Here is a 26,817-nt window from a genome sequence, read left to right as displayed (position 1 = left end):
AATGAGACGAAGCCAAGGACGTGGGGTGCAGCTCGGTCCAATGGATGGCCAGGCCAGCGTGACCATAAAACGTGCTGACCGTGTTCAGCAGGACACTTCGTCCGTCGTGGACCTGATCCTGATAAAGGATCAAACTTAGACCTCCGTCAGAAACACGGTGAGCAGCTCCCCCGAGCCTGGGGTCTGCCACAGACACCGCAAGCTCCCCATATGGGGGCAGGGCTCCCACGGCTGGAGACCCCGCTCCCCAGAGGCACACGTACCCCAAGGGTGGTGTTCTGCTTGTTGTAGCTGGCAAACTGAAGGATGCTCTCGGTGGCCATGGCCAGCCCCGTGTGCTGCGACAGCCCCGACACCCAGTTCTGGTGTTTGTTCAGGTATTCCTGAGACGGGGAAGCGCCGTGTTATTTTAAAGGTAAAAGCAAGCCTTGTGCAGCACGTGTGAGGTGGGGGAGGGAACCCTGGCTCTAAGGCTGGCTTCGCCTGCCCTGATCCACTGAAGAGATGGCTCCGCTCGGGCTGCCACTCCCTTGGGACCAGAGCCAGAGCCAGAGCCAGCCACTGTTCCTGCTGGCCTGCCAGGCTCCTGGCCATGCCACTCTCACCCAGCCTGCATGCACCCCTAGTCCTGCCTACCATAAGCGGTCGGCTCCCCTGGGCCTGCCCCCCAGTCCCACCACACCTGCCCTCCTGGCCCCTGACCAGCATGCTCACCCCACAGGGTGTCCCATTACCCTGGGCCTGGACCAGTGTTCCTGGTCTGCTAGTTCACACCAGTGCTGTCGGTATTTCCAGCACGCTGTCTGGCTACAGCTCTCTGCAAGGCTGGAAGGAACTCCCCAGGATGCTTTTTGATGATTTCAAGAAAGTACCTGTAGGTGAGACTTGGTGACTGTGGGCGCCCACTTCATGGCCTCCTGCAGGATCATCGCACAGCGCGCAGCGAAGTCCTTGACGATGCTCTGGAAGAGGGTGCGCCGGGCTGTCAGAGCTTAGTGAACACAGGGCTGGACCATGTCCCCCAGAGCCTTGTGTTGAAGTTCGAACCCCCGGCCCACCTCTCGTGCTTCGCAGGTGTCGGGAACGGTAATGCGATAGGGGGCGTCCGGAATGTCGTAGTAAGGCTGGTCCTTGTGAATATCCTGAAAGAACACAGGTCCCTCTTCCAAAGCAGGTCCCTGCGCAGCACCTCCCTCCCTTCCCCCACCCCTCCCATCTGTGATGGGAGCCCCCCAACCCCCCATTCACGGCTTGTGGCATGAGCTAGGCTCAGAAGGGTGGGCGGGGTACTCACGGCGTTCAGTGACAGCGACAGGGTCTGCAGGATGTCCAGCATGGTCTTCAGCACCGTCCCGCTCCAGAGCAAGTGGGGGAATCTGCACCCAGAGCCACCTCTCAGGGCCCAGAAGCCACCTGTCCAAGGAGCTGTGCTCCTTAAGGCCCCTCACCCCTCCTGCTGCCCAGCCCCGGCACCCCCCCCCGGCCCCATCATCTTGGTTATGCGCTGGCCAGACCACTCCCTGCTTCCCACAGGGATCCTCCCTGTTTTCAACCAAGGCCCCTGTACCCTCACGTGGAACATGGCAGGACAGGTGACCCTCGAACAATGGGGGGCTGGGGGTGCCGACCCTCCACACAATAGAAAATTTGCATGTAACTGATAGCTGGCCTGCCGTTTCCGCAGTTCCACAACTGTGGCTTGTGTAGCACTGCAGTGTTTACCACTGAAACCCCCCCGCTGCTCAAAGCAGGTGGCCCTGGGCCAAGGGAAGCAGGCTGCAGGCTCCGTGGCCTGGCTCAGACACGCCCTCCGGCCCTACCTGGATGGGCACATGGTGTCTGCTGCAGGCTCCGGGGATGCCTGCGGGAGCTGCAGGCAGGCCTGGCATGGCAGTGCACTGAGGCTGGCCCAGCCCACCATGAGGGCCCTCACCTGGGAGGACCTGTTCCACGAGCCTGCCGTGCCTCTCAATACAGCAAGGAAAGCCCAGGGTGGAACCAGCTCAGAGTGAGCTCCCCTCCTACCGAGGGCCTGGGAGAAACTAATTCCACCAGGTCCTCTGGCCGGGCCCTGGGCGGGGAGACGGCACTTAGGATGGCTGTGAGCATCCCAGAGTGAGCCCAGAGCTCTGCAGCAGGGAGGGTGGGATCCCAAGAACAGGGACACGACACCCGGTCAGGAGATGTGCTCTAAGTAGCACCGACCACTCTGAACAGGGGAGGGTTAGACCACTGACTCCTCACTTGCCAACATCCTGTGGGGGCTGCCCCGCCCTTTGAGAGCTGTGACTCTGAGTCCACTTTTCTCTGTACTGATGATGCAAGGTCGACCCTTCCCTGCATCCCAAATCTAGACGTGTGCACACAAACATCCACACACATGTGCACACACGTGAACACACGCACAACACCAGAAGGAAACCGAGCTCACTTGTCCACCAGCCCGGACAGGTACTTGTCGGCCACTCTCCGGATGCGCTTGTGGATGTGGTTGAAGTTCACCAGCAAGAACTGCGCATGGCGCTCCAGCTCCTCCTCGTTCTCCTTGGTCTTGGCCTGGATTCAGAAGAGACAGGTTGCAGGCCCCGCACGGCCCTGGCAGGCGTGCACTGGCGCTCCAACAAGGCTTACTTTATCTGCCATCGTGTTCAGGAAGGCATCAAACACCTTGTCGGCAACGGCGATCACGCACTGCATCATCCCTGCAACAGGAGGGCAGGGCATCAACAGAGGGGACCACCGTCTCATCTGTTGCTGATACAACACTGTCCCCCAAACTCTCAGCTTTACTTGCATTTCCCCCATGGCCCCCTTTCTGTCCCGGGACACAGTCCAGGGCACCCCTTGGCATCCGCTCAGCACGGCTCTGAGCCCAGTAGTCTGTGCTGATTCCTTAGGCTTTCCAGTCTTTCTGTCCTCCCCACTTCTGAAGGGCACAGGCATCTTGTAGGGTGTCCCTCAATCAAGGTGTGTGTGATGATCGCTCATGCCTGGACCAAGCTCGTGGGATTTCAGATGAAATGCCCTCCTGGTCGCATCTTATGGGGGTAGGGTGAAGTCGGTGCCCCCGTCACTGGTGGGCTGGCCCTGAATGCTCCCTCTACCCTCAGATGCGAGTCCCCAGGTCCAGCCCTCACTCTGGGGCAGGGAGTGAGGGGCAGCGGCTCCCGAGAACCTGTACACGTCAAGCTGCGCAGAGCCCTCCACTTCTGGAAACCATCTATCAGTGTGTTCTGCGGCAGCTGTCCCTCTGGTTCTTGTCGACATTTTCTATCTTCCGCATTCTTTCTCCTTTTAGCAACTGGAATTCCACCTGAAGGCGTGTCCCTCCCCGTGTTTTATTTATTCAACCGTCTAGTCAGTAGGGACTCACGAATGCTCATCATTTGTGTGGCTGCTCCCTCTGGTCGGCTCCTGGGCCCTGCAACACACCTCCCCACCTTCTCCTTCTCTCTTTCTCCTCGTTTCGGCATGACCTTACTTTCTGGCCCTGCAAGGTGCCCTGGGCTCAGCCTATACTCTCGCTGCCCCAGCTCTCCCTAGAGTCACCATTCCTCCACGGAGCCCGGGTTCCTTCTACTGGAGAACAGTGTTCTGACACCAAGATCTGGGCACTGAGTGTGGTCAGTGCTGATGGGGTAGAGCAGAGTTTTAAAAACAACAGCGGGAGAACCACAGTGTTGGCGAGAGAACTGCGAGAAAACACCAACGTTTCCTCCACGACACACCTTGTGTAGCTAGGACGGTTGGTGGCCATCCCTGTGCTGCCAGCGGAGGGGGCTTCCGGGCCCCCCACTGTCCTTCCTCGTCAGCCCCACAGGAGTCAAACCAACCTCTGGACTGCTGTGCAGGGTCACATGGAGCAGCACCTCACAGTCCCTGAGGTGATTTCTCAAAAGATTTCTCCAAGGACTGATTTTTCAACAGAAGAAAAAAATAGTACCCGAGACACCTGGGAATTAGTTCTCCATTAGCAAGAACAAGCTGCTCAAGTCGTCAGTGTGCTGATGGTGCTGGCGTGGGAAGGACTCCTCACTACTTTTTTTTTTTTTTAATTTATTCATTTTTATTTATTTATTTGGTTGCGCCGGGTCTTAGTTGCAGCAGTTGGGCTCCTTAGTTGTGGCTCACAGGCTCCTTAGTTGCAGCAGGCAGGCTCCTTAGTTGCGCCATGCAAACTCTTAGTTGCGGCATGCATGCAGGATCTAGTTCCCTGACGAGGGGTCGAACCTGGGCCCCCTGCATCGAACCCCTCCCCCCTGGGAGCTCGGAGTCCTATCCACTGTGCCACCAGGGAAGTCCTAAGACTCCTCACCACTAACTGTATCAATGCCAAATTTATTAACCTTAGAATCATTACTCAGCATTCCTCAAAACATTTTCCCACACTGTTAATCAACCAGACCTTGTGGATCTAGCAAATCAAGGATGCTTGTAAAAAAAAAAAAAAAAAAAATCATCCATCCAAGGGCACTTGGAGAGTAAATTAGAAAAATGTGTAAAAAAGAGTAAATCCATTGAATAATCTGTTCAGACTGGGGAATATCTGCAGGTATGTGTCCATTGACTCCAGGAAATTTCAGAAAGCATGATTCAAAAAAATGACTTTAAGAATAGTAAAACACTGTTCATTGAATCTGAAAAGCTAATTCTTTTTGCAATCAATCAATAAAAACAATATTTGTTTAAAAAGATTCTATAACATAACTTCATGAATAATTTCTTCCTAACATTTTAGGAACTAGTTTAGTTTCTTAAAAACTTTTATTCTGAGAATACTTGAAATGATTGCTAATACCATTTACTGAATAAATGCATTATTACATGAGATACATTAAAAAATTTGTGGATTGAGCATACTAAATTTCATCAAATATATAAACACATTTATAAACTCCATCATATTCTTCTAAGCATTTAATTAAAGCACAGGTCTAATATTTCAGTCTCTTCAATTTTTAAATACCTTATAAATCAGCACATAGACCAACACAATGATGCTACAATTTATCGTGTCCTTATACTAAAACTGGTAAACAGTGCCAGTACTATGCATTTAATTTTTTTTCTTTGCTGCCTCAATTTTAATATCTCTTCATGTTTTAATTCCTATTCTTATCTTAGGTTCACCTCAGTAGGGTTTTGGTGATGGGCACATTTTGATACCCTAGAGAGGTTAATTCTGTTTCTGTCTCCCTGGGAGTATCGCCCTGTTGGGACTGGTCACGCCAAGGCCCTGTGAGCCCAGGGTCTGAGGACACTGCATCCTGGGACTTGTCAGTCCTCATGTTTCACACAGACTTTTGTATCCTGAAACTTTCCCGGAAAAGAAGGATGCAGTCTTAAATCAGATGTGGCCCACAGGTCCTGGCCTGCTGGAAACGTGTGGTAGCGAGTGGGGTCTCCTTGTGGGCAGCAGGCCTGCTGAGGTGTGGAGCCCCCATGGCAAGAAGAGGGATGCCCCCCAGCGAGCTCTCTGCTCTCCACTAACGAGTGCCTCTAACAGGCTGCTCGTGGGACGTCTCTGCCCATCACCTGTTGGGCGCCCTTCCTACCTGGTCACTCTGAGACAAGGTGTGACCTTACACATGTGCCCCGCCTCTCCCTGGACCATGCGGCTCTTTCTTGCTGCTCCCTCTTTCTTGATTGCATGAGAAAAACAACTACACGTCCCTACTTCACGAACACTTTAGCGGGAGAAACAAAATCATGATATCGTATATATAATCATACATAATATATATGTAATCTCCTAATGTATTTGGATATATACGTCCTAGTATATTTGCCTTTCTTTTAAGCAAGATAATAGAAATACTGTATCCATGCTCGAATTCTGATAATCTGTTAGTTGGGAGCCCCTGCAGCCTGATTCTCAGTCCTCTCAGACTGCCTCAGACGCCTGAGAAGCACTACTGCTCCCTGGCCACAAGATGCCCCAGGTCCATCCAGACCGTCCGAGGAGCCCAGGGTCCCTCAGCAGAGGACGGTGTCTGGGACTGAAACCTGGGGGCTGGAGCACATCTGAGCATCAGTGCTTCTACTCTCGGGCCCCTGGCAGCAGAGGCAGAGCCAGAAAGATGTATATGTTTTAGAGTCAAATGTTTTATACTGATCTTTCCAATGTAGTACATAGCCTCATGAAACTATTTTCTTGACACAGACAGAAAACAGGATGCAGTATTCTTTTTTACACTATTAAATCTCAGTTCATTACGAGAAGCCCGCAGGAGTCAACTTACCAGACTTGTCTTTCTGAATAGCTTTATCCTCAAAGTAGCAGAACATTACCTGGAAGCGGTCAGGATCTGTCGAGCGCAGGACCCTACAGGGAACAGCTCACAGTGAGTCTGAAGCTCTGATCCCCCAGCAGATGGAATGCTGCCCGGGTGGATGAGGCTGTGAGGGCAGCCGCCCCCTGCAAGCCAGGGGTTTTAAGGGTCACATGCACAAGGTCCTAATGGCACCGGCTGCATGTCCATCAGCCAACGGCGCATCAGGCAGCCACCAAAATGAGAGGCAGCTCTCTGTGCTGCTACAGAATATTCGAGACTTCCGGCTGGGAGGAAAGGGCAAGGTGCAGCGGGACAGGTGTGAACAGGTATGATCCCACATCCCGCTGTGTGCGGGTGGGATACACGCATGAGCACGTGGCTGATTTCTAGAAGGGAAAGCTAAGGGACGGCAACAGGGGGCCTCTCTGGACTCAGGGCCAGCAAACGGAGACGTGCATTTCTCCTCCTTAGCATCTTTTCTACCATCCAATGCTTTTCTTCTCTATTCTGTTTTACGCACCACGGACATTTTTACAAGTAAAACAATATCCCTACCCTTGAGGAAAAAAGGAAGAGAAAGGAAAGGAAGGCATGTGCTTGAACCAGGGCCCCGGTGCAGGGCGCTTGGCATCTGGGGCTCCACTGAGACGGCCAGGCGCGAGCTCAGCAGTGCGCGTGGATGACGTCCGCACCCACCCTCTCAGATTAAGGCTCCACGGGCGCCGGGGGCTCAAGCGCAGACACTCTCCAGTGCCCTCGTGCACATGGCGAGAATGTGTGCTGTTGTCTGAAAGCTCTCCTGATAACTGGTGGCTGGGATCTAAGCCAGGCTCTGGACTAAAGGCTTCAGGGCTGCTTCTCGGTGCTGACAGGAGTCCAGGGGACCCGGCAGGCAGCTTCGGGCGAGTGCTGGGCTCTCAGAACCACCCGCCAACTAGAGAGCCTGCCCGAGAGCCCTGGGTCACCGTGGGGCACACCGGGGAGTGGACACAGCCCACAGCCCTGCCGGCAGGTGCTGGAGGCCGAGCGGGCCCAGAGGCCTCTCCTGGAGCTACACGTGCCAGGATTAGACCCAGGCTTTTGCTGTTTTGGTTTGGCTTGGTTTTTCTGTGAAAATATATTCTTTGTAAAAAAAAAGACCAGAAGGAACGATACTAACCACTACGGATGGTGCTAGTGAGCAGAGTGGGTTTCTTCCCTCAACTATTTCCACGGTTTTGTATAATGTTCTCCTATTACTTATACAACTGAAAAAAAATGTGTAACGAAAAAAGAAAATTCAAAGCTCCCTTGGCTGCGGGGACTCTGGGACTGCCGGGAGGAGAGGACTGAGGGTGGGAGGACTCACTCCCACTCACCCAAAACAGCTTCCATCTGGTTTATATGTCAAGCTTCCAAGCAAGATCCAATCTACCGGAGGGTCTCGCGGCACCAAATAAAGGTTAAATAAAATAGTGGCGTTGTCCAAACATCCCTCGCTTTAAGAATCAATACTTTCTGTTTTAAGTGGTTTGAGAAAGACCTTATTCTGTATCTAACTGCACCTGTCTTGTTACCTAAACAAATGTCCTCCTGCAGCCCCCCACAGCGGGTCCACAGGGTGGGCGGCTGGGCTCTGGACGTCCTGCTACTGCTTCCAGTCTCCCTTTACAGGGAGGCAGCAGGCACTGCCCTGGAGACGATGTCGGTCTCAGGCCAAATCAGGGACCGTGACCTTGGGCAGCTTCTTTGAGCGCCTGGGCCCTGGTTCCCTCCTGTGAAGTAGGGTGTACACTGCCCACCTTGTGGGCTTGCTGGGGGGGCCTGTCAGCGCATGGAGCTCGTGCAGCGCCTGTGGGGCCGGTGCTCCATCCATGTTAGTGCTTCTAGCTGTCAGCTCCCTGTGGTTGCAGAGGCGTCCTGAGTGTCAGGTGCCCCAGAGGACTGTTTGGAGCAGCCCCCCACTTCCCATTTGCTGTCTGTCCTCCAATGTGGTCCTGGAACCAGCCTGGGGGGTGCCCTAGAGCGTCTCAGAGAGGGCTGGTTCCCGGCCGAGGCTCCAACCCATCAAGTGCACTGAGTTTGTGGCAGCTCTGGTGACAGCTCAGAACCTGTTCCCTTGGGGAGGTGGCACCAGCGTCAGACCCCTGGTGTGTTACTACACGTGGCATCCAGTGATCAGGAAGGACAAGCACAGGAGAAGAGCAGAAGGGGTTGGGGGTGGTTTTTCTAAGACAGCTTACTTGTTAGGAGGAACTGAGAAAAGCCCAAGCCTGGAAGGAACACAAGCGTAAGACCAGCTCAATCGGGGGTACGGGTGGCGAAGCTCACGTACCTCATGTATTCCAGCCGGTAAACGGACAGAAGGTAGGTGGACATGGCGAAGTCCAGCTTGTTGATGAGGGCGGACACCTCGGGGGCCGGGTCCAGCAGGTTGATGATGGTGCTACGGAGCTCGCTCAGCTCGGCCTAGGGACAAATGCCAGGACTGCTTGGGCACGGGAGGGCGTGGCTGCTCCCCCAGATGCAAACCCCGGGGCCGTGCCCGTGAACCAGACATGCAAGACTGGCCCTCACTGTCCCAGAGGGCTTCCCGAAACCCTGCCCGGTACCACCCGTCTTTGGCAGGCAGGCATCCTTACGGGGGTGACTGTGTCGTTCTTCATGGCTGAGTTGTACTGAAGGACAGACCGCAGGGGCTCTTTGCTGGGAAAGGTGAGCAGGGGGGACTTGGTGGCTATTTCACAGACGCCCTCGTACCACTCTTCTGGCCAGAGTCCTGCAAGAGAGCATGGGCTGAGGTGCCTCCTGGCTCGAGAAGAGCTCTGGCGGGGCCCACGCTGAGCTTCTGGAGTCGTGGGTCCTCTGGTTGAGCCACTGTCCCAAAAATGTGGCATAGAAACGAGTGTGTTTCCTAATGGGAGCAGGTTTCCCTAAGGTATGTGGTGTTCCCAGAACCCTAAACGACTTCGGGAAGTGTTCCCTGAGGAGGCGGCAGCCGCACTGGGCCTGTCTTGTGCGTGGGCACAGGCACCATTAGTCGGGCCCTTTCGCATCTTGGTCCTTACTCTGCACTGTCCTCCCTGGGGCAGCAAACGTCCCCTACCTGACCCCTCCACGGCAAATCCCATCAGCACAGAATAGAGCCAGAAATCCCGGAAGAGCTTCTGCAACCGCGGCTTCGCTTCTTTGATGGGCAGCAACCGCCGGGTGAGCTGATGGGCCGAGGAGAGAGGGAGAGAAGCTGGTTACCTGCATATGAACCTGACACCTACAGGCGTAAGCTCGAGATCCATTCTCCAGGCTTCTTCTCAGAGAACAGGTCAGTCAGACTGGGCAGGAGAAGGCACAGGGCACAGTAACCAGCAGCCCTCAGAGAGCTCGCCCAGAAATGCTCCTGAGCCTCTTGTATGCGGGGCGGGCTCTGCACTGGGAGGGAAAAGCCCTTTGGCCTCGTCGGGAGGCAGGCAAGCAGCATCCCAGAGTTCCTGGGGACCCAGGGATGGGGCGCTTGGTGTTCACAGACGGGCAGGAAACAGGGAGCAGCCGCCTGGCCACAGGAGCACCAGGCCCAAGGGCCGGAACCATGGCGGGTGGGGCAGTGACCTTGGGCAGAACCGCAGGGTGTGAGGCAGGTAAAAGCAGAGTGCTCGGGGGCAGGGGTGAGGCTGGAGTCCCTGCATCCCTGTCCCCATGGTGTCCCACCCAGTGCGTGGCAGGGGAAGGCGCCTTGGGTATGGAAAACGGTTACGTGTGCACAACACCTGGTGGACAGGTGGACCCTCCAGAGTCCCCAGCAGAGGTCGAGCCCCCACACAGCGCTAACCAACCTGCAGCGAGGGGTGCTCAGCGGTCCAAATGCTTATGATCTATGAGTGCCAAGTATGGGCTAGGTGCTGGCCAGGGTTTGCCTCCTGCCAGGGCCCAGGTTCGATTCCTGGTCAGGGAACTAAGATCCTGTAAATAGTGCAGCGTGACCAAAAAAACCCCCCAAAAAACCACCACAAACTAAAAATAGAAATGATCACGGTGCCACGGCCCCCTGCAAACACCTGAGTGGATGTGAGCATGGGAAGCACCACAGTACGGCCCTGGCTATCCCACAACAGACAGCAAAGCGGGGCTGCATGTCCTGCAGATGGCAGACAGGTCCGGGCCAGGGTCTCCTTGTGCTCTGAGTCTCTACCTGCACCCTCCCCTCCACTGTCCACGGAGGGACAGCTCACAGGAGGGTGGGGACACCTTGCCTAGCAGGCACGTCACCCCAGAGCCCAGGATGAGGTCGGGAGCTGCGATCACTTAGAGGAAGAACTCGGAGCTAGAAGACATGAGAGGGGCCCTCCCATGTCCAGGGGAGCATCTGAGCCGCCGCCCCCGACGCAACCAAGCCCTGGGCCGCAGAGTGTCCTGGCTGCTCCTGTAAGCTCATCCACACAGAGACGGTCAGGCCTCCAAACACTGGGAGTCACAAGCCACTCGGCGGTGACCAAAGACACAACGAGAGCTTTGTGCTGACAAAGCTAGTTGAGCGGTGTTTGATCTGGGATGTATTTACTTTGGAAAACACGACAGCAGTCCGGCACCAAAGGTCACACTGAAGCCTGCTGGTGACTTTGGCCGATTCTGCCCCTGCAAAGTCAGTTCTCAGCAGCACAGAGGTGAGTAGATTTCTAACGTTTCTGCCGATTATGAATTCTTATTTGAGGTGGTTAGAGATGGGTAACTGGTTTGCTTCCCTATCCAACTACATTCAAACGCTCTCTACACCATCTTAGAAAGGGTAAGAGGTTTTGTTAAGCTGCCTATGATAACATTCTGTCAGTTACACTAGTGGGACTGTCAGCCAACCGGGGAGGAGGGACTGCGCTAGGTTAAGGACCTGAACTGGGAATGGTGCTGGGGGCTGTGGGCGGGCACCCTACTTCTGGGGCATCACAAATGGTTCAGAAAAATGACGTGTGTCATACACGCGCACACACACGTACGTAGAGAGACCTGGCGAGTCTGGAGACGCGGGTACAGGGTGGGTGTTCTCTGTGCTGTGCTTTCAACTCGTTTGTGAGCCTGAAGTTATTTCAACCTGAAGACTGTCCACAGCTCCATTACCCCCTCTCCGTCTGGGCCGGGAGACAGCAGCCAGGAGGGACGAGGGACCACAAAGCCCAGCCCCGCTCCACGCAGCCAGCCTGAGAAGGCGCCATAGGAAATGCCCATAAAAACAAACTTTTGAATGATTTTCCTTTAAAAAATACTGCTTCTCTTCAAAGATAGTAATCTGGATTTAAACACAACCTAGTGATAATTTTAAAGTATCTTCTTTAACTCTTGTGATACTAAATGGCAAAACAACAGGAAGATTTACCTTTCAGGTACCTAATTTTTTACCACATAAAATGAGATATATTATGAGATACCTTCTGCTTCCTCTGATGAGAGCATAATGCAAAGTGTTTTGGGCTTTTCATCGTGTAATACAGGAATAGGAAGAAGTACAAGAAGCTTCCACATGTACTATCTGAATACAGGAGCAAAAAGACACGAATGTTTTCAACCTCTGCCTCCCTATCTGGTCTCAGATTCCTTTTCCTGAACTCTTGTTTATTCAAGTTGGGTTTTTTAAAGCTTATTATTTTTTTTTTTTTTTGTTTTGCGGTATGCGGGCCTCTCACTGTTGTGGCCTCTCCCGTTGCGGAGCACAGGCTCCGGAAGCGCAAGCTCAGCGGCCATGGCTCACGGGCCCAGCCGCTCCGTGGCATGTGGGATCTTCCCGGACCAGGGCACGAACCCATGTCCCCTGCATCAGCAGGCGGACTCTCAACCACTGCGCCACCAGGGAAGCCCTTAAAGCTTATTTTAACCTAAGAAGGATACTTTCAAGTGTAGCCTAGCAAGAAGACCTCTTCTTTTCTCACTTTTTCAGTGTCTTGCCATCAATACCCACGCCCAATTCTACTCAGAACCTGGGCCCGGTTCCGCCGGCAGCCACACACATTAGACACTGTGTCCTGAGTGCAGGCAACGTGTGTGGCAGCCTCGGCTACGGGCTGGGGGGAGGGAAGGGAACAGGAAAAGACAACAGACAGTTTTAAGTCAGAAACCATGTGACTTTCCCTCTCCAAAATGTCGTGATTAGAGGACTGTGCAAGCTGACTGTGTTAAGAGTGCTGCAGGGAAGAGCCGAGGTGGGGACTGGGGCAGGGACAATGGTGCTGGCACTCCAGGCCAAACGGGCAGAGCCCTGGACACAGGGAAGGGCTCCACTAACCAGGGTCTAATCTAGTCACTGGCACACTCAGGCAGGCTCAGCACCCCCAAAACGCACAATGCTCTGCGCGGGGAGCTGAGTCACCAAAGCCCCTGGTCCAGCACCGGCACCCAGAAGAGGCTCCGCTGAGAGTCACCGCCATTGCCAGCACACCATCTTCAGGCCTAACAAGTCCCAATATTTACCTAACAGGAGCCAGTGATTCTTACCTGGCCTGGAGGGGAAGCAGACATTCTGGTCCTCAAAAACGTACCAGATGGTCACACACATGACAAACCTGACAAGACACTCTCCTCTTTCTGAGGTGATTAGAAGGGATGCTGGGATCCTGCATGACTGAGCAGCAGTATAAACACCTGCTGTCACTGTCCTGGACACACAGAAGCATCGAATAATAGCTCATTTCCCAGGATGCAATTCACAACCAGGAAGGAAGCAAGAGAAGGACAAAGCCGTCTAGCAGCCAAACTGACGTAACAGAGGGAGGGATGGGAGACAGATGGCTCATCCCACAGTATCTGTTAAAAACGTGCCTTGTTTACTTATATAGAAAGAGCGCCCCTCAGGCCTTCAGTAAGAGCTTTCTGACAGCACCCTCACCTAGACCCTATACACCTGGTGAGACTATTTGTAACCCCAGCCAGAAACACTTCAGTGGGAGAGCTCTAGTCCCTCCTGACAGCAGTGGGAGCCGACTGACAGACACAAGGAGAAAACGTACACCTGCAGCGAGTTGTACCCTCATCCCTCATGGCTGCAGGAAGACTGGCACCTACCATGTCCACTGGGTCCCCAGGTGATCCCTGCACTGCAGACACAGTCCAAATCACACAGATTAAACCACCCCAAATAACTGCTAGCACAGGAGGAGGAGCCTCAGCCTGCCTGGCGCCCCCCCCGCCCCCCACCTGGCAGTGTCCTTGTGAGCCGTGCTTTACTGCACATGGGCCCCCATCCGGCTGGGGTACCTGTGTGCCTCCAGGGCCCACCCAATATGTCATTTGAGGAAGGGACACAAAGTTCAGTGAATGAATGAAAAGGAAACTCCCTGGGGCCCCTGAGCCCTATGGTTCTGCACACTTTCAACAAGGGGTTCTGATCTGGGCCCAGGGGTCCTCCAGGCAGGTTCATGAAGCCACATAAAATGTCAGGCGTCTGTTTTATCTTCAGCAGATCCTAAAATGGTTAGAGACTGGCACCCATGGGGCCCCTCCTGGGTCGTGGCCGGGGGCCTGCAGAGGTGTGTGTGTGAGTGTGTGGGGCGGGGAGGGGGCAGTCTGCCAGGCTGCCCTCACCACGTCCTGCTCTCCCTCCAGCTCCAGCTCCGCCAGAATGCAGCACCTGCTGCACTCTCTCGTGGTGTCCCTCCTCCTGGCATCCGTGTGTGGGAAACTCGGCCCTCGGGGTCAGCTTGATAGCGGAGGGGGAGACCCCGAGTCTGTGGACCCCCGGTGGGGGCAGCTGAAGAGTGGAAACCTGAGCAGACCCCTCCTGCCTGCCGACTTCCACAAGGAGAACACAGTCACCAACGAGTGGATCGTGGATGGGGAAGAGGACGAGGACTACCTGGACCTGGAGAAGATCTTCGGGGAGGATGACGACTACATCGACGTCGTGGACGCAGTCTCGCCCGTGGACCCTGGGACTGGCGCCGGCAGCGTGCTCCAGCTCTTCCCGGGCAAGAGCCGCATCCAGCGGCTCAACCTCCTCAACGCCAAGTTCGCCTTAGACCTCTACCGGGCGCTGAAGGAGCGGGTCGGTGCCTCAGACAATGTCTTCCTGGCGCCCATAGGTGTGTCCACAGCCATGGCCATGCTCTCCCTGGGCCTGCGGGGAGACACCCACGAGCAGGTACACGCTGCCCTGCGCTTCACCGACTTCATCAACGCCAGCACCACATACGAGCTGGGCACTGTCCACAACCTGTTCCGGAAGCTGACCCACCGCCTCTTCCGGAGGAATTTCGGGTACACGCTGCGGTCCGTCAGTGACCTGTACATTCAGAAGCAAGTTCAAGTCCTGGACGACTTCAGAGCCAAGGTCCGACAGTACTACTTTGCCGAGGTCCGGGCGGCTGACTTCTCTGATCCCGCCTTCATCTCCCAAACCAACCAGCACATCTCGCGGCTCACCAAGGGCCTCATAAGAGACGTGCTGGAGGACGTGGACCCCGCGACTCAGATGATGCTCCTGAACTGCATCTACTTTAAAGGTAAGAGGTGGCGACATTTCTCAGGGCAGACGCGTGGGCGCTCTCAGCTCACAGGTGGGCCGAACTGCAGACTCTACCTCCATTCCCCTGGGAAACCCAGACACGGGGTCAGCTCGCAGGGACAGGGAAGGTCCTGATGAGGTGACAGCACAGCTGACCCTTAGAAACCCTACGCTTTACGCCTCGCCACAGCCTTGAGAGACCGCCACTGTTATGAGTGTCTCCATTTTACAGACAGGGAATTAAAATGCTGCTCTGGGGAGATGGCAGTAAGGGGCAGAGCCAAGCTCCAGCCTCTGTTAGATCAGAATAATGCAAAAACCTTTCTAGCATCAGGTCAACCTGGATCTGAGCTTTTTCGTTTCCCTTCTCAATGGACAAAAGGCTGAAGACAGGTTCACCCTGAGTAACTGACATTCACACCCCCACTCCTTTCCAGGCAGGTGGGAGCGGGGAAATCAACCCTTATGTCTAGAGCAACTGTTCCAGGCCAGCACCAAGCACCGAGGCACTTCCTAAGGAGGACCCCTCCCCCACCGCCAACCACCCACACGCGCGCGCGCGCACACACACACACAGACACACACACACACACAGCCCCGGGACTCTAGAGATAAATGGGCACGGGTCTGTAAATACCAGGCCTCGCTTTTAAAATGCTCTGGTGATGGGGCTTCCCTGGTGGCGCAGTGGTTGAGAGTCTGCCTGCCGATGCAGGGGACACGGGTTCGTGCCCCGGTCCAGGAAGATCCCACATGCTACGGAGCAGCTGGGCCCGTGAGCCATGGCCGCTGAGCCTGCGTGTCCGGAGCCTGTGCTCCGCAATGGGAGAGGCCGCAACAGTGAGAGGCCCGCGTACCGCAAAAAAAAAAAAAAAAAGCCCTGGTGAGACCTGAGCCAGGAGAAACCTCTACTGCCCTCCACCTGCCCAGCAAGCCGAGGGCAGACATGAGGAGTGGGGTCACTGCACACTAGTGCGGTGACACGCAACCACTCTCCCCTCTGCCACCAAGGACTAGTGGGCACCGGCCAGGTCAGTCCCGGGAGGCCACGTTCCCTGGTTGGTCAGCTCCAGCACGGTTTACAGCGGGGTCCAGGGAGCCCCTCTCCTGGAAGTGGCTGAGGGGCAGTGGGGCCAGAGCACTCCGTGCCCAAGCCGAGGCCCCCAGCGGCTGTGCGGAATGCTGCCAAAGGGCAAAGCAGGGGGAGGGAGCCAAGACAGGAGGAAGGGTTCAGAGGCTGAGCCAGACCCCTGGCTCCCCCGACGCCAGGCACAACGCCAGCCTCGCCGTGGGCAGGTCCAGGCCGAGGCTCCAACAAGCCCGTGACAGGCACACGGGACATGCTCAGTGAACACACACATGTCCTTTCATCCCTGGCTGGCGGGACAGGTTTGGGAATGAAAACTGGAGGTCAGCCCTGCTCTCACTCCCCTATCCATGTGGCCTCGCAAGTCCCACTGTTACATGCTCAGTGGGTTTGATGTTGCCAGTGACACTTGAAAGCAATTTCCCGTGTTCAGGGGTGACTTTGACAGTGAGTGGGAGACCCCTGGGTGGCACCAAGGCCCTCAGCCCTCAGCCCTGCCAGCCTGTGGGCATGGCGACTTCCAGAGCCTCTGCCTCAGCGCAGTCAGTATTCAGAGCAGGCAGGGACACGTCCCAACATGGGAACCAGGGTCACGAGGACGGCAAACGTGGCAGCAGGGCACATGAATCCTTGCCCACACACCGGAAGGCTTGCTGGATCAGGGCTGGGAGTCAGAGAGGTGAAACGCCAGCAGCACCAGCTCTCACGGGTGCATATCACAACAGAGTATGGATGTGTAACTCTTAGCTCTAGCTCCCAAATCTCTGTCACTACTTTGATTTTAATTTCAAATGTTACGAGCACTCTGTAAAACACAGTGAAAACAGAGGTTAGGCCTCAAGAGCAAAGGAAGGAGAGAACCCGGGAGAGGCGGGGTGGCTGCAGCAAACCTGGGAAAGCCATGGCTGGAGCCCAGGGGAAAGGGGGTCTCCCCCAGGGCAAATGGCACAATCTGGGGGAGGGGAGAGGCCAGGGACACCGCTCACACCCACCATGCACAGGGTGGCCCCCTGCAGAGAGCTGCTTAGATGCCTGCCTCACGGGGCTGAGCAGCCCTGGACCCAGACCAGAGGCGGGCGGGCACTGCTGTTACGCCTCCCCCAGGAACCTCCTGCTTTTCTGACCCCCTGTGCCCCACCCACCAGCTGGAAACCTTGAACAGGTCACTTGGCTTCTCCCCTCGGCTTGCTCATCTGTGAGATGGGGGTGGTTAAAGCCCCACCCCTCACAGTTGCTAGGAGACGAGGTAGCACAGGAAGGGGCTGGAGGAGGCCTGGCACATGACCAGTCTCACCAGTGGGCGGGCAGCCCTCACTTCCAGTTACTAGCATCTTAGAGCCACAAAGACATGTTCCCACTCGGGCACACAAAGCTGCCCCGATATCCAAAGTGAAGGTGGCAATGGCAGTGCTGCCTCCCCAGGCATCCAGCCAGTCCTCACAGAGCTGATGGGAGCTCAGGGCCCTCATCTAACAGAGAGACATGCAGAGGCCCAGGCAAGGCAAGTGATGTGCTATTTAATGTCAGGATCTAACCCAGCATTCACCTGGTCTATTCACCCCATCTGCCCTCATCCGCTTCCTACGAGAAGCCTCTAAAACAGTGATTCTCAGTGTGGCGGGCGGGCCAGACCAGCACACTGGTCTGGCACACTGGTCTCAGTGTGGTCCCCAGACCAGCAGCATCAGTATTGCCTGGGAACCAGTGAGAAACTTAAACTCCTGGCCCAAACCAGACCTGTGGGTTCATACGGTGGGGGTGGGCCATGCAGACTGTTTGAACAAACTCTCTAAGAAAGCATTTAAACAAAAGCCCATTCCTGCTGACCTCACAGGGTCCTGGGTGAACAAATTCCCAGCGGAAATGACACACAACCACAACTTCCGGCTGAATGAGCGAGAGGTGGTCAAAGTCCCCATGATGCAGACCAAGGGGTCCTTCCTGGCGGCAAGCGACCAGGAGCTGGACTGCGATGTCCTGCGGCTGGAGTACATGGGGGGCATCAGCATGCTGGTGGTGGTCCCGCACAAGCTGTCCGGGATGAAGACCCTCGAGGCCCAGCTGAAGCCCCAAGTGGTGGAGAGATGGCAGAAGAGCATGACAAACAGGTGCCTCTGGGGCCAGGGGACTGGGGGCCCAAGGATGCTGGGGCTGCAGTCACTTTAGGGAAAGGGGCATGTGCCCCATGGGCCGCTGTGACTTCAGCCCGAACTTTCCGCTCGGTGAGAGGAGACCAGAGAGCGTTGGTGAGAAATGCACCTGTACTCTGTGATGTGGGGGCAGGAGCAACCCGGCTGTGCCACACACTTGCCCTGAGCCCCTGGGGTCACTTGCTGTGGGCCTAGAACCAAGACAAGCCCCCAACCCAGTTTGAGAAGCCTCGAGGTCCTCCAAATCCCCTCAGGGCGTCACTTACCATCTCACAGTCAGGACCACAGGTTGCGCTGCTGGATCAGCGCAGGAAGGACGCACACGTCACCTCCCTGTCTTCCTGGATCCCGCCAGGCCCGAGTTAACAGCTGAACCTGGTCTGGGCCTCCTTTCAGGACCAGGATACAAGGAAATGCAACTGAGGGACAGGCAGGCTCTTAGGGGCAGGTCTGTCCAGGCAGCTGGGCAGGCATCAAGCCCTGTCATTTTCTCCTTAAAACCTGTTCCGTACCAGCCTCCTTCCTAACCTCACTGCCCACGACCTTCACCCTGAGCCAGCGGGGGCCTGACCAGCCTGCCGTCCCATGCTCCGTCTACCTGCCACCAGCCACCAGGCAGCATCCCCACCTCCCTCTTCCTGTGAACTCTCTGTGGATCCCCACCCACAGGATGCAGCCCGCTCGCTGCCCAGCCTGGCCCACACGCTGCTCTGCTCTCCCCTGCCCTCCTGCCCAGAGTCCTGCACTCCCTCCAGCAGGCCCTGCTCAGGGCCCCCAGATCTTGTTCCCCCTCCTCCAGGATGGCCCAGTGGTTAGGCCTGTTCTTGTCACTCGGACGCTAACAGGCGGTCTTTACGCTTTGCTGCTTCACGTATGGGGTCCTGGCGCACCAAGAGGGAAGGAAGCTCCTGAGAAGGGGGCGCGTCTGGCGTCTTAGCCCCACAAGCGCCGTCAAGGATGGAGAACGCTAGCACTGGCTGGTACAGAAAGCACTCTGTTTTTAAGTGCACTGACCTGCACTTCAGCTCCTTAAACAGTAAAATACCAAATGCCTGAAAGCAGGGACCCAAGTGAGAGAATGATGTCAGATGTCTGAGCCATAAGCCAGTAACAGCTCTGCCCCCTGGCTGGTAGGACACAAACCATACAGTACCGAGGACATGACTGCACAGCAGTAACCATGCCTCAATTCTGAGTGCTGGGATTACAATGGGATGGTCTTTCCAAAATCCTCCACTGGCAGGACGAGGATATGCATTTTAAGAAGTGTTGTGTCAATCCTGTGGTACACGGACTGGAGGCGGGTGTGTGTGTTTATGGACGTTTAAGGGGAAACGTGATTCCTCTGCAACTTGCAGTTAGTAGAACCAGCCCTTCTCTTCCCTACCAGGACACGGGAAGTACTCCTGCCCAAGTTCAAGCTAGAAAAGGACTACAACCTGGTGGAGGCCCTGCGGTCCCTGGGGGTCACAGCGCTGTTCGACAGGAACAGCAATATGACGGGGATCTCGGACCAGAGGATTGTCATCGACCTGGTAATGCCCGTCCTCTGCCCATCCCCATCCCGCCCCAGGTCTGCCCCCCTTGGAGCCCCTGCTGATACCAGAGAGAAGGCAGGTGCCCAGGAGCACCCCGGCCCAGCAGGCCTACTATGGCAGAGGCCCCAGAGCATGAGCAGGGGGTTCTAGGGTCACGGTCCTGCCCGCAGAGCGCTGTGGGCAGCCCTGAGTGGCCATGGTGCACAGTGCCAAGGTGGCACCATTCACACCACACTCAGCTGATGCGTGAGGACTGAGTCCCAAGGGCCATCCTGCCCAGCCACGTCGATGCCTCCCCTGCGCTCGCTTGGTCCCTTCCCTGAAGAACACGAGACTACCCCCCCTTGCCCGTCTGTGAGTGACCACCGCTATCTGATAGCTTCCCTTTTGTCCTGACACAGTTCAAGCACCAAGGCACCATCATGGTGGACGAGGAGGGTACGCAGGCCGCGGCCGTGACCACTGTGGGGTTCATGCCATTGTCCACCCAGGTCCGCTTCAGCGTCGACCGGCCCTTCCTTTTCCTTGTGTATGAGCACCGCACGGGCTGCCTGCTCTTCCTGGGCCGGGTCGCCAACCCCACCAGGTCTTAGCGGTGGAGGCCGGGGCGTCTCGAGTGCTCTGGGGCAACCGCAATTCCATTTCCCTTCCAACAACGACCACGAGGAGCTCGGGCGGTGACCCCGTGGCTCAGGCCACCTTTCTGGGAGACATGGACGAAGGACCGCGATGCTTGCCACCATCAGGGCTGCACAGCCCAGAGGTCACCGCAGCTGCAGCGCGGCAGCTGTCTCCTAGAGGATGTTGGCGCCAGACAGACCAACTCCCTTCACCTCTCACAGCAAACCCCTCCCCGGGCCCAGCATCCCCCCTCCTCCACTCTGTCACCCAAAGCCTTTCCCCCCCAGGGCTTCCCACCTGACAGGGAACATGGGCAGGAGCTGCCCCCTCCCCAGAGTGCTGACAGCGAGCCCCCTCCCCAAGGCCCAGGGTGCCCTGGCCTCCGGCTCAGTCCTCTCAAGGCCCAACCTCTTGAATTGAGGCTAAATGTCTCTGCACCTGCTTTCACCTCACGGCCGCCCAGAGGATGGCATGTACCCGTAGCCATGCCTTCCACCCTAGAGATAAATAAATATTGCCACTTTTACTGGGTATAATTCTACTTTTATAAGGTCAAATAACTAAAAAAGGCCACATTCAAAATAGTTGACACCCCAGCAGTGCTAGACATCGACAGAGTGACCTGAGTGCCCAAAAGTGACCCAGAGCAGGCACGTCCTCGGGCTCGGATGTGGCAGTGCTGCTGCATCCTGGGGGCGGGGGGGGGGGGGGCGTGGATGGAGCTGCCTGGGGGCTCCGGAAACACCAGTCTGTATGTGCCGCACACACTTCAGCTTCCATCCCCAGACACAGGGAGACCCTCAGACGTGCCTGTGGTGCGTCTGGTTCGAGAAAACGGGTGACATCCGAGGACTATATTTCTGGACCCTTGATTCCGGGGCAAGACCAGTGGAATCCACACAGGCTGCTCAGGAAGAAGAGCGCAAGGCCTCCGCAGTGTGGGGCGGGGGACAGCGCCGGGGGCTTCACAACTGCCACGCGTGTGGCCGTCAGACTGGGATCCCACGGGCCTGCAGTGGGCAGTGGGCTGGGGTCGAAGCCTGGTTGGCCTGACTCCACAGAGGGCTTCTGACCCAGCGAGACTGACACAGTCACAGGCAGCAAAGGGGTGCAAGAATGCTCCCCGATGTGGAGGCTGGGTTATCCCCATCCTCACACCAACCTGGGGCTTCCACTGTTACAGAGGAGGCGCGCTCAGCCACAGGCCTGAGTCCCACCCCGGCCCTGCTTTCACCCCTCACCCTCTCCCCCTGCCCCCTCCCCACTGCCTGAGTCAGGGCCCGTCCAGTGTCTGCCACCCAGGGCAGGGGGGCCTTTCCCTGTCATCCCTCTTGCCCTCGCAGGGAACCTGGGCTTGCTGACCACCCTCTCCAAGTCCTCCTCTATTCTGAGTCAACACTGTCCTCCCCTGGGCTTGTCTGACACTTCTGGTCTTGCTGCTGGTTCCTCTGGCTCCTCCCCCACACCCCCATGTGCATCTCAAGACTCCACCTTCAGCCCTTCCCCACATCCCCCACCCAGAAGGCATGAAGACACGTGGCCCAGGCTCCTCTTCGACTCCCAAGGGTCAGAGAGCTCCAGCCCCTCAATCTGCTCAGAATGCCCTTGGGCCCCCTTCAGAAACGAGGTGCCTCCATGCAGCAGATATGAACCCAGAGCACAGGCCTGCGCCAGGCTGCCTGGGTTCCACTCCCGCCTCTGGCACTTTGAGGCAAGTTCTGTGCCTCAGTCTCCTGTCTGTGAAACAGGGATAACACAGTCCCTATCTTGCAGGCTGTTGTGAGGATGAAGTGGGTTACTGTCTCGAAGGGGTTCAGGTCAGTGCCTGGGTTACCACTTCCAGCCCAGGGGTCCCTAACTGGGGGCCTACCTGGGCCCCTCCCCCTTCCCTTCCTGAGGTGAAGTACAAACCCTTGAGGACAGACACCATCTCTACGAGGAAGAGGGAGCAGCTTTCACACAGGTCTATGACTGAAAGTGTTAGTCCCCAAACATCCTTTTACAGGCACCAAGAGAATAACCTGTCCAAGGCCACACAAGCTGCAAGTGGCCCGGGTGCCCGGCCGAGTGGAGTGCATGGACATTTTCCACGCTTTGTGACAGCAGGGCAACTATGTCTCCAGCTATAGGTTCAAGCAATGGAATCAGTGACATTTCTGAAGAGCATCACAGAGTCACAGGACAAAGACCACCAAACGCAGGCAGGAAGGAGCCTCGGAGGCCATGTGAGCTGGTGCCCCCACCCCAGGCTCCCAAGATCACTGATAAGGGAACAGCTGCATTAGGGCAGAAACCCATGCTTCCTGCCCAGACCCACTGCCACGTCCACTCAACTAAGTCACTGAAGACACTGTGTCATCGAAAAATCCAAAACAGAGTATCTTTTTCTTTAAAATTAAAAATTAAAAAAAAATTTTTTTTTAAGTATAAAACGTTCAAGCAAACAAACAAAAAAACTATGGAAGTTAGTTTCTCCCAGAAGGTCCAGGGTTAGGGTGAGGGCTAGAACCAGAGAGCAGAGGCAAGAACCATGGCATCTGGGCTCTGTGTTGAGCAACAGAATCAAATATTTGTTTTCTCCTCCACAATATAACCATTAACTTGTTGACACGACGATACTTATTCCGTTCATGTAAAGGTCACCGTATTGGAGGAGACACGGGTGTTTCAGGTGAGCATGTGCTAGCCTATCACTGCTAACATATCTACCTGCCCTGACGCGCCAGCCCCACAGCAAGTCACCCCATCTTTTTGAGACACTCTGCTGGCAGAGCAGGTGCGGAGAGACTGGGACACTCTCCCAGGACCCCACATGCAGGGCCAGGAGTCCAACTCCGGCCCCAGTGACCCTAAAACTGGTGTGCCCCCAACCAAACCTACAAGTCATCGCTCCCCCAAAGTGCGAAGTGTCCCCTATAGACTTCTTCCATGCATTTATTAAACTCCAAACAACAACCGCCAAGCACACTTACAAGCTCACAGGCATACACACGGGTCAGAGAACTGTGGGGCTCAAATATCCCAGAACTCGTTAACTTGAGAGGCCCCCCGGGCGTGCTCCCTGTCTACCAAACCTGCTCTCCATGGAGCCCTCCACGGGCCAAGGACTTCATGCCCCTCGCCCTTCCCTCCAGGCCAACAAAGTGTCCTCGTGGCGCTTCTCAATGCACTGTGCACGAGTCGACGTCAACCATGACGTCTTTAGAAACCGACCTGTGGGTGCTGGTGTAAACCGGCAGGGTCCCAGCAACCCACAGGCCCTCGAGGGGCTGTGGGGGCCCTGACCGCAGGGAGAGGTAGGAGGGCTCCCGGGGAAAGTGGGAGGCATGAGGCAAGCCCAAGCTCCAACCCTGCAGCACGCTTGGGGAGAGATGCTGTCCTGGAGCCCCGCTGAGTCAGCCACCTTCGGGGGAGGGAGGAGGGGACAGGCAGAGGGTGGGGGTGGCCCGAGACGGAACCCCACCCCCCCACCCCAGACATAGTCCGCGACTATCAGTCTCACTATCAGAGCCAGGGATGATAAGCCAGTTAGCTGCCGGTTCTCATCCGCCTTGGCCGGCTGACACTGGACTCCCAACGGTCCCCAGACTCAAATGACAAATGCCCACAGAAGCAGAGACCGAAACTACTTTGCAGAGATAGGAGAGGGCTCCCCAACCGCCCACCGGGCCTCGACGCCCCTGGGTCACCATGCAGCCGGAGGTCAACCTCTCCACATGCGGGGACACCCACGTAAATGCTCGAACGAAGAAGGAGAACTGGAGGCAGAAGCAGGGGCTTAAGCAGAAGGCAGGCTAAGTGGGAGCTCGAGAATCACCAATGAAACAAAGCCGGGTGCGGGCCTGGCTCAGGTCTGGCAGCTGGGAACGCCTGGGCCGGGAAAAGTGACATCCGTAAGGGCCATTTGGGAAGAAGTGGCCGCAGGCTGAGACAGGACAAGACGGACGGCCCTTGACTGCGGCAGTGCTGCGGCAGAGACAGGCCTGAGCCATCCCCGACAGGGCACCAAGGGCTGCAGCCCCAAGGCCCAGGCACCAACCAGAGGTCCCAGGCTCACTATGGGGGGTTGGGGGTGGGGGGAGGGGTTGGAAGCAGCACCTGCAGGCCATAGTCAGAGGCACCTGAGCCGGGTGGGAGCTCAGGGAAAACCTAAGTCAGACCCCGACACCCGAGGAACGGGCAGTAGAGTCCTGGTCAGCTGGCCAGGGGTTCGGCCAAGCATGGAGAAAGGGGGCGAGGCAGCAAGGCCACAGCAGGCACATGCCCACGGGGCAGTCGCGGAAGATCGAAGACACAGCCACAGCTGCAGGATCCCTGCAGCCTCAGAACAGCACCTTTCAGGGAACTCGCTGCAGGTCTCTGGGCAGCACTCAGCACGAGCACCGCACCTGAGTCCGAGACACCAATGGGCGGGTACTTACCACAGCGATCACGGGGATGAGGACGCCCAGGTTCCCCGCGCTGCTGGAGGCCTGGAGGAGAACAGAACTGAGTCACTGATGAGCCCGCGCTTCTTTCATTGAAAAGGAAAAAAAAAAAAGACCTGACACAGTGTCATGAAAACTGAAATTCCTTAATCTACACGAAACAATGAAAAAGATATACAGAGAAACACATATAAAGATGCATCATCTTAACAGCAAAAGAGGGAAACAATTTGAATGTCAAACAGGAGAAGGATTACATAAACCGTGACAACTCTGCACAAATATCACAAGCTGTTACAGAGACTGCGCTCTGAAAAGCACTGTCACCTTAAAAAGTGCCCAGATCAAACGTTAAATGTAAGAAAGTATGCTCTCACACAGTGCCAACTACGTAAAATAAATAGATTTGCATAAAACACCTAGGAGAAAGTCTGTCAAAAGGTTAACGACGATTGGATCTAAGGAGAGAAATTTTTACTCTACTATTTATAGGTTTCTGTATCTTTTCTATAATGAATACACATTCTTTCCAAGTCTGGGAAAATGTGGGGGTTACTTAAAAATAACTAAGTAGGGCTTCCCTGGTGGCACAGTGGTTGAGAGTCTGCCTGCCGATGCAGGGGACACGGGTTCGTGCCCCGGTCCAGGAAGATCCCACATGCTGCGGAGCGGCTGGGCCCGTGAGCCATGGCCGCTGAGCCTGCGCGTCCGGAGCCTGTGCTCCACAACGGGAGAGGCCACAACAGTGAGAGGCCCGCGTACCGCAAAAAAAAAAAAAAAAACTAAGTAAAAAGTCAGCCACCTGGCCAGACACATGAGGAGCAGCCCGGCTCGGGAAGCCCAGCTGCTCAGTTGACCATGAGGGCATCGACTGCCCACCGCAGCAGGGCTGCTCCATCTTCAGGGATGAACAGGGTCAGGACAGCTTGCCGAGGCCCCATGGCCGCGCAGGGGTGGGGACAGAGTCCTAAGCTGGTGTCCCCCCAGCTCTTGATTTCTGTCCTCAGCTCCTGGTGGTCAGTGTGTTGGCCAGTCTCCACCCCACCCCACCCCCCACTGCTGCCCCACAGACACCTGGCCTGTCACTGCAGGTGGGGGGTGGGTGCATGGGCAAGCTCAGCTCGGCACCCAAGGAGCCCCTACCCCAGCCGAGGAACGAAGCAGGACACCTGAGTGTTGAGCCCGGGAGATGCAGTGAGAGTGGTGGGGGTGGGGGTGGGGGAGTTGGGCCCTGGAGCCCTCAACAGGGTACAGCCTCGGCCTCCTTGGGCTCCAGGTGTCTCCCCAACACCCTCAAGCCCCCATCTCCTGGGCACGGGGAACTGGTCCCCACTCAGGAGACAAGAGGAACAGTGGCCTAGCCTGCTGTGGCAGGGAGCAAGGCAGGGCTGAGCAGGGCAAAGGGTCTCAGGCCCTGTTTGCACCAGCCCCTCGCTCCTAGGTGAGACTTTCACTCGAGGCTGCTGTTCACTCGCTTCCACCTCAGAGAGGCCTTGAGACCACCCGACGCCCCTGTTTTGTTCCCATGCCTGTCCCGCTAAGCCTGCAGGGGCAGCCCCTTGTCTGTCTGTTCACTCCCGCCAGCACCCTGGGAAGGAACCAGTCCCCCGTTCCTGATGGCACCAGGTAAAGGGAGAAAGCACGGGTTTCAAGGCGGTGCCCAGGGCTGAGCCCTACCTTCAGGGCGGGCCCCTTCTCACTGGCCCTCTCACTGGCCCGCTTGCCCTCCAGCCCCAGCTGCACAAACAGCTCCAGCAGGTTCATGAGCAGCTCGTCCACCAGGTGCTCGTCCTGGATGTTGGCCGCGATGTTGGCCAGGGCATTGATCACAGCCAGTGAGCAGTGCCTGTGGGAGAGAAGTGACATGGCCACAGTGCCGGCCCCCAGTACTGTGAACGAAGACCCCCACGGCGAGGGACATGCCACCAGAGGATACCAGCCCTGAAGGAAAGTCAGCTGCTGCGGAAGAGACCCCAACCTCCCCTGAGACAAGTTGGGGGCCCAGGGGCTGCTCAGCTTCCAGGAGCCTGCGTGTTGGGGCGTGTTGACAGTCTCGGGACACTTCCTTCAAGTGCCCGGGCGGCCACGCAGCTGAGAACGGGCATGTCGCTCCCCGGCACTTCCAGGGTACCCACTTCCCCTCCAGTTACAGTCTCCCTTCATCACCACCACCCAGGAAACCCTGACGACACTTCCTCCTCCACCTGGGGCTGAGGTTAGGGTCAGCTCACACCAGACACTCAGGAAGTGCTCAGTGGTCC

At 56.4% G+C, this 26,817-nt stretch overlaps 2 protein-coding genes across 5 annotated transcripts in view; one reads left to right on the top strand and one right to left on the bottom strand.

The window, feature by feature from the left end:
- Nucleotides 1-26,817, bottom strand: part of PI4KA (phosphatidylinositol 4-kinase alpha) — a 95,018-nt gene that overhangs the window by 22,903 nt on the left and 45,298 nt on the right. For all 4 annotated transcript variants that reach the window (XR_010933173.1, XM_067699995.1, XM_067699996.1 and 1 more), the window contains 12 exons: nt 26,234-26,402; nt 24,551-24,601; nt 9,361-9,469; nt 8,897-9,033; nt 8,590-8,723; nt 6,243-6,325; nt 2,632-2,702; nt 2,432-2,556; nt 1,295-1,376; nt 1,059-1,142; nt 873-962; nt 264-383 (listed from right to left, as the gene is read on the bottom strand). Coding sequence is in view for 3 of the 4 variants with exons in the window: in XM_067699995.1 (XP_067556096.1) it covers nt 264-383; nt 873-962; nt 1,059-1,142; nt 1,295-1,376; nt 2,432-2,556; nt 2,632-2,702; nt 6,243-6,325; nt 8,590-8,723; nt 8,897-9,033; nt 9,361-9,469; nt 24,551-24,601; nt 26,234-26,402 (1,255 nt within the window). In the remaining variant the exon portion in view is untranslated. The remainder of the gene's footprint in view (nt 1-263; nt 384-872; nt 963-1,058; nt 1,143-1,294; nt 1,377-2,431; nt 2,557-2,631; nt 2,703-6,242; nt 6,326-8,589; nt 8,724-8,896; nt 9,034-9,360; nt 9,470-24,550; nt 24,602-26,233; nt 26,403-26,817) is intronic.
- Nucleotides 10,769-20,665, top strand: SERPIND1 (serpin family D member 1). The gene is made up of 5 exons (XM_067699998.1): nt 10,769-10,912; nt 13,836-14,731; nt 17,655-17,928; nt 19,361-19,505; nt 19,910-20,665. Exons 2-5 carry the CDS (start codon nt 13,852-13,854, stop codon nt 20,099-20,101), a joined length of 1,491 nt encoding a protein of 496 aa, XP_067556099.1. The 5' UTR covers nt 10,769-10,912; nt 13,836-13,851; the 3' UTR covers nt 20,102-20,665.

This window comes from Pseudorca crassidens, chromosome 12 (genome assembly GCF_039906515.1).
Source record: "Pseudorca crassidens isolate mPseCra1 chromosome 12, mPseCra1.hap1, whole genome shotgun sequence".
NCBI classification, from domain to species: domain Eukaryota; kingdom Metazoa; phylum Chordata; class Mammalia; order Artiodactyla; family Delphinidae; genus Pseudorca; species Pseudorca crassidens.
The sequence above is the reverse complement of the archived record's forward strand: the minus strand, read 5'-3'. Positions and strand labels throughout refer to the sequence as shown.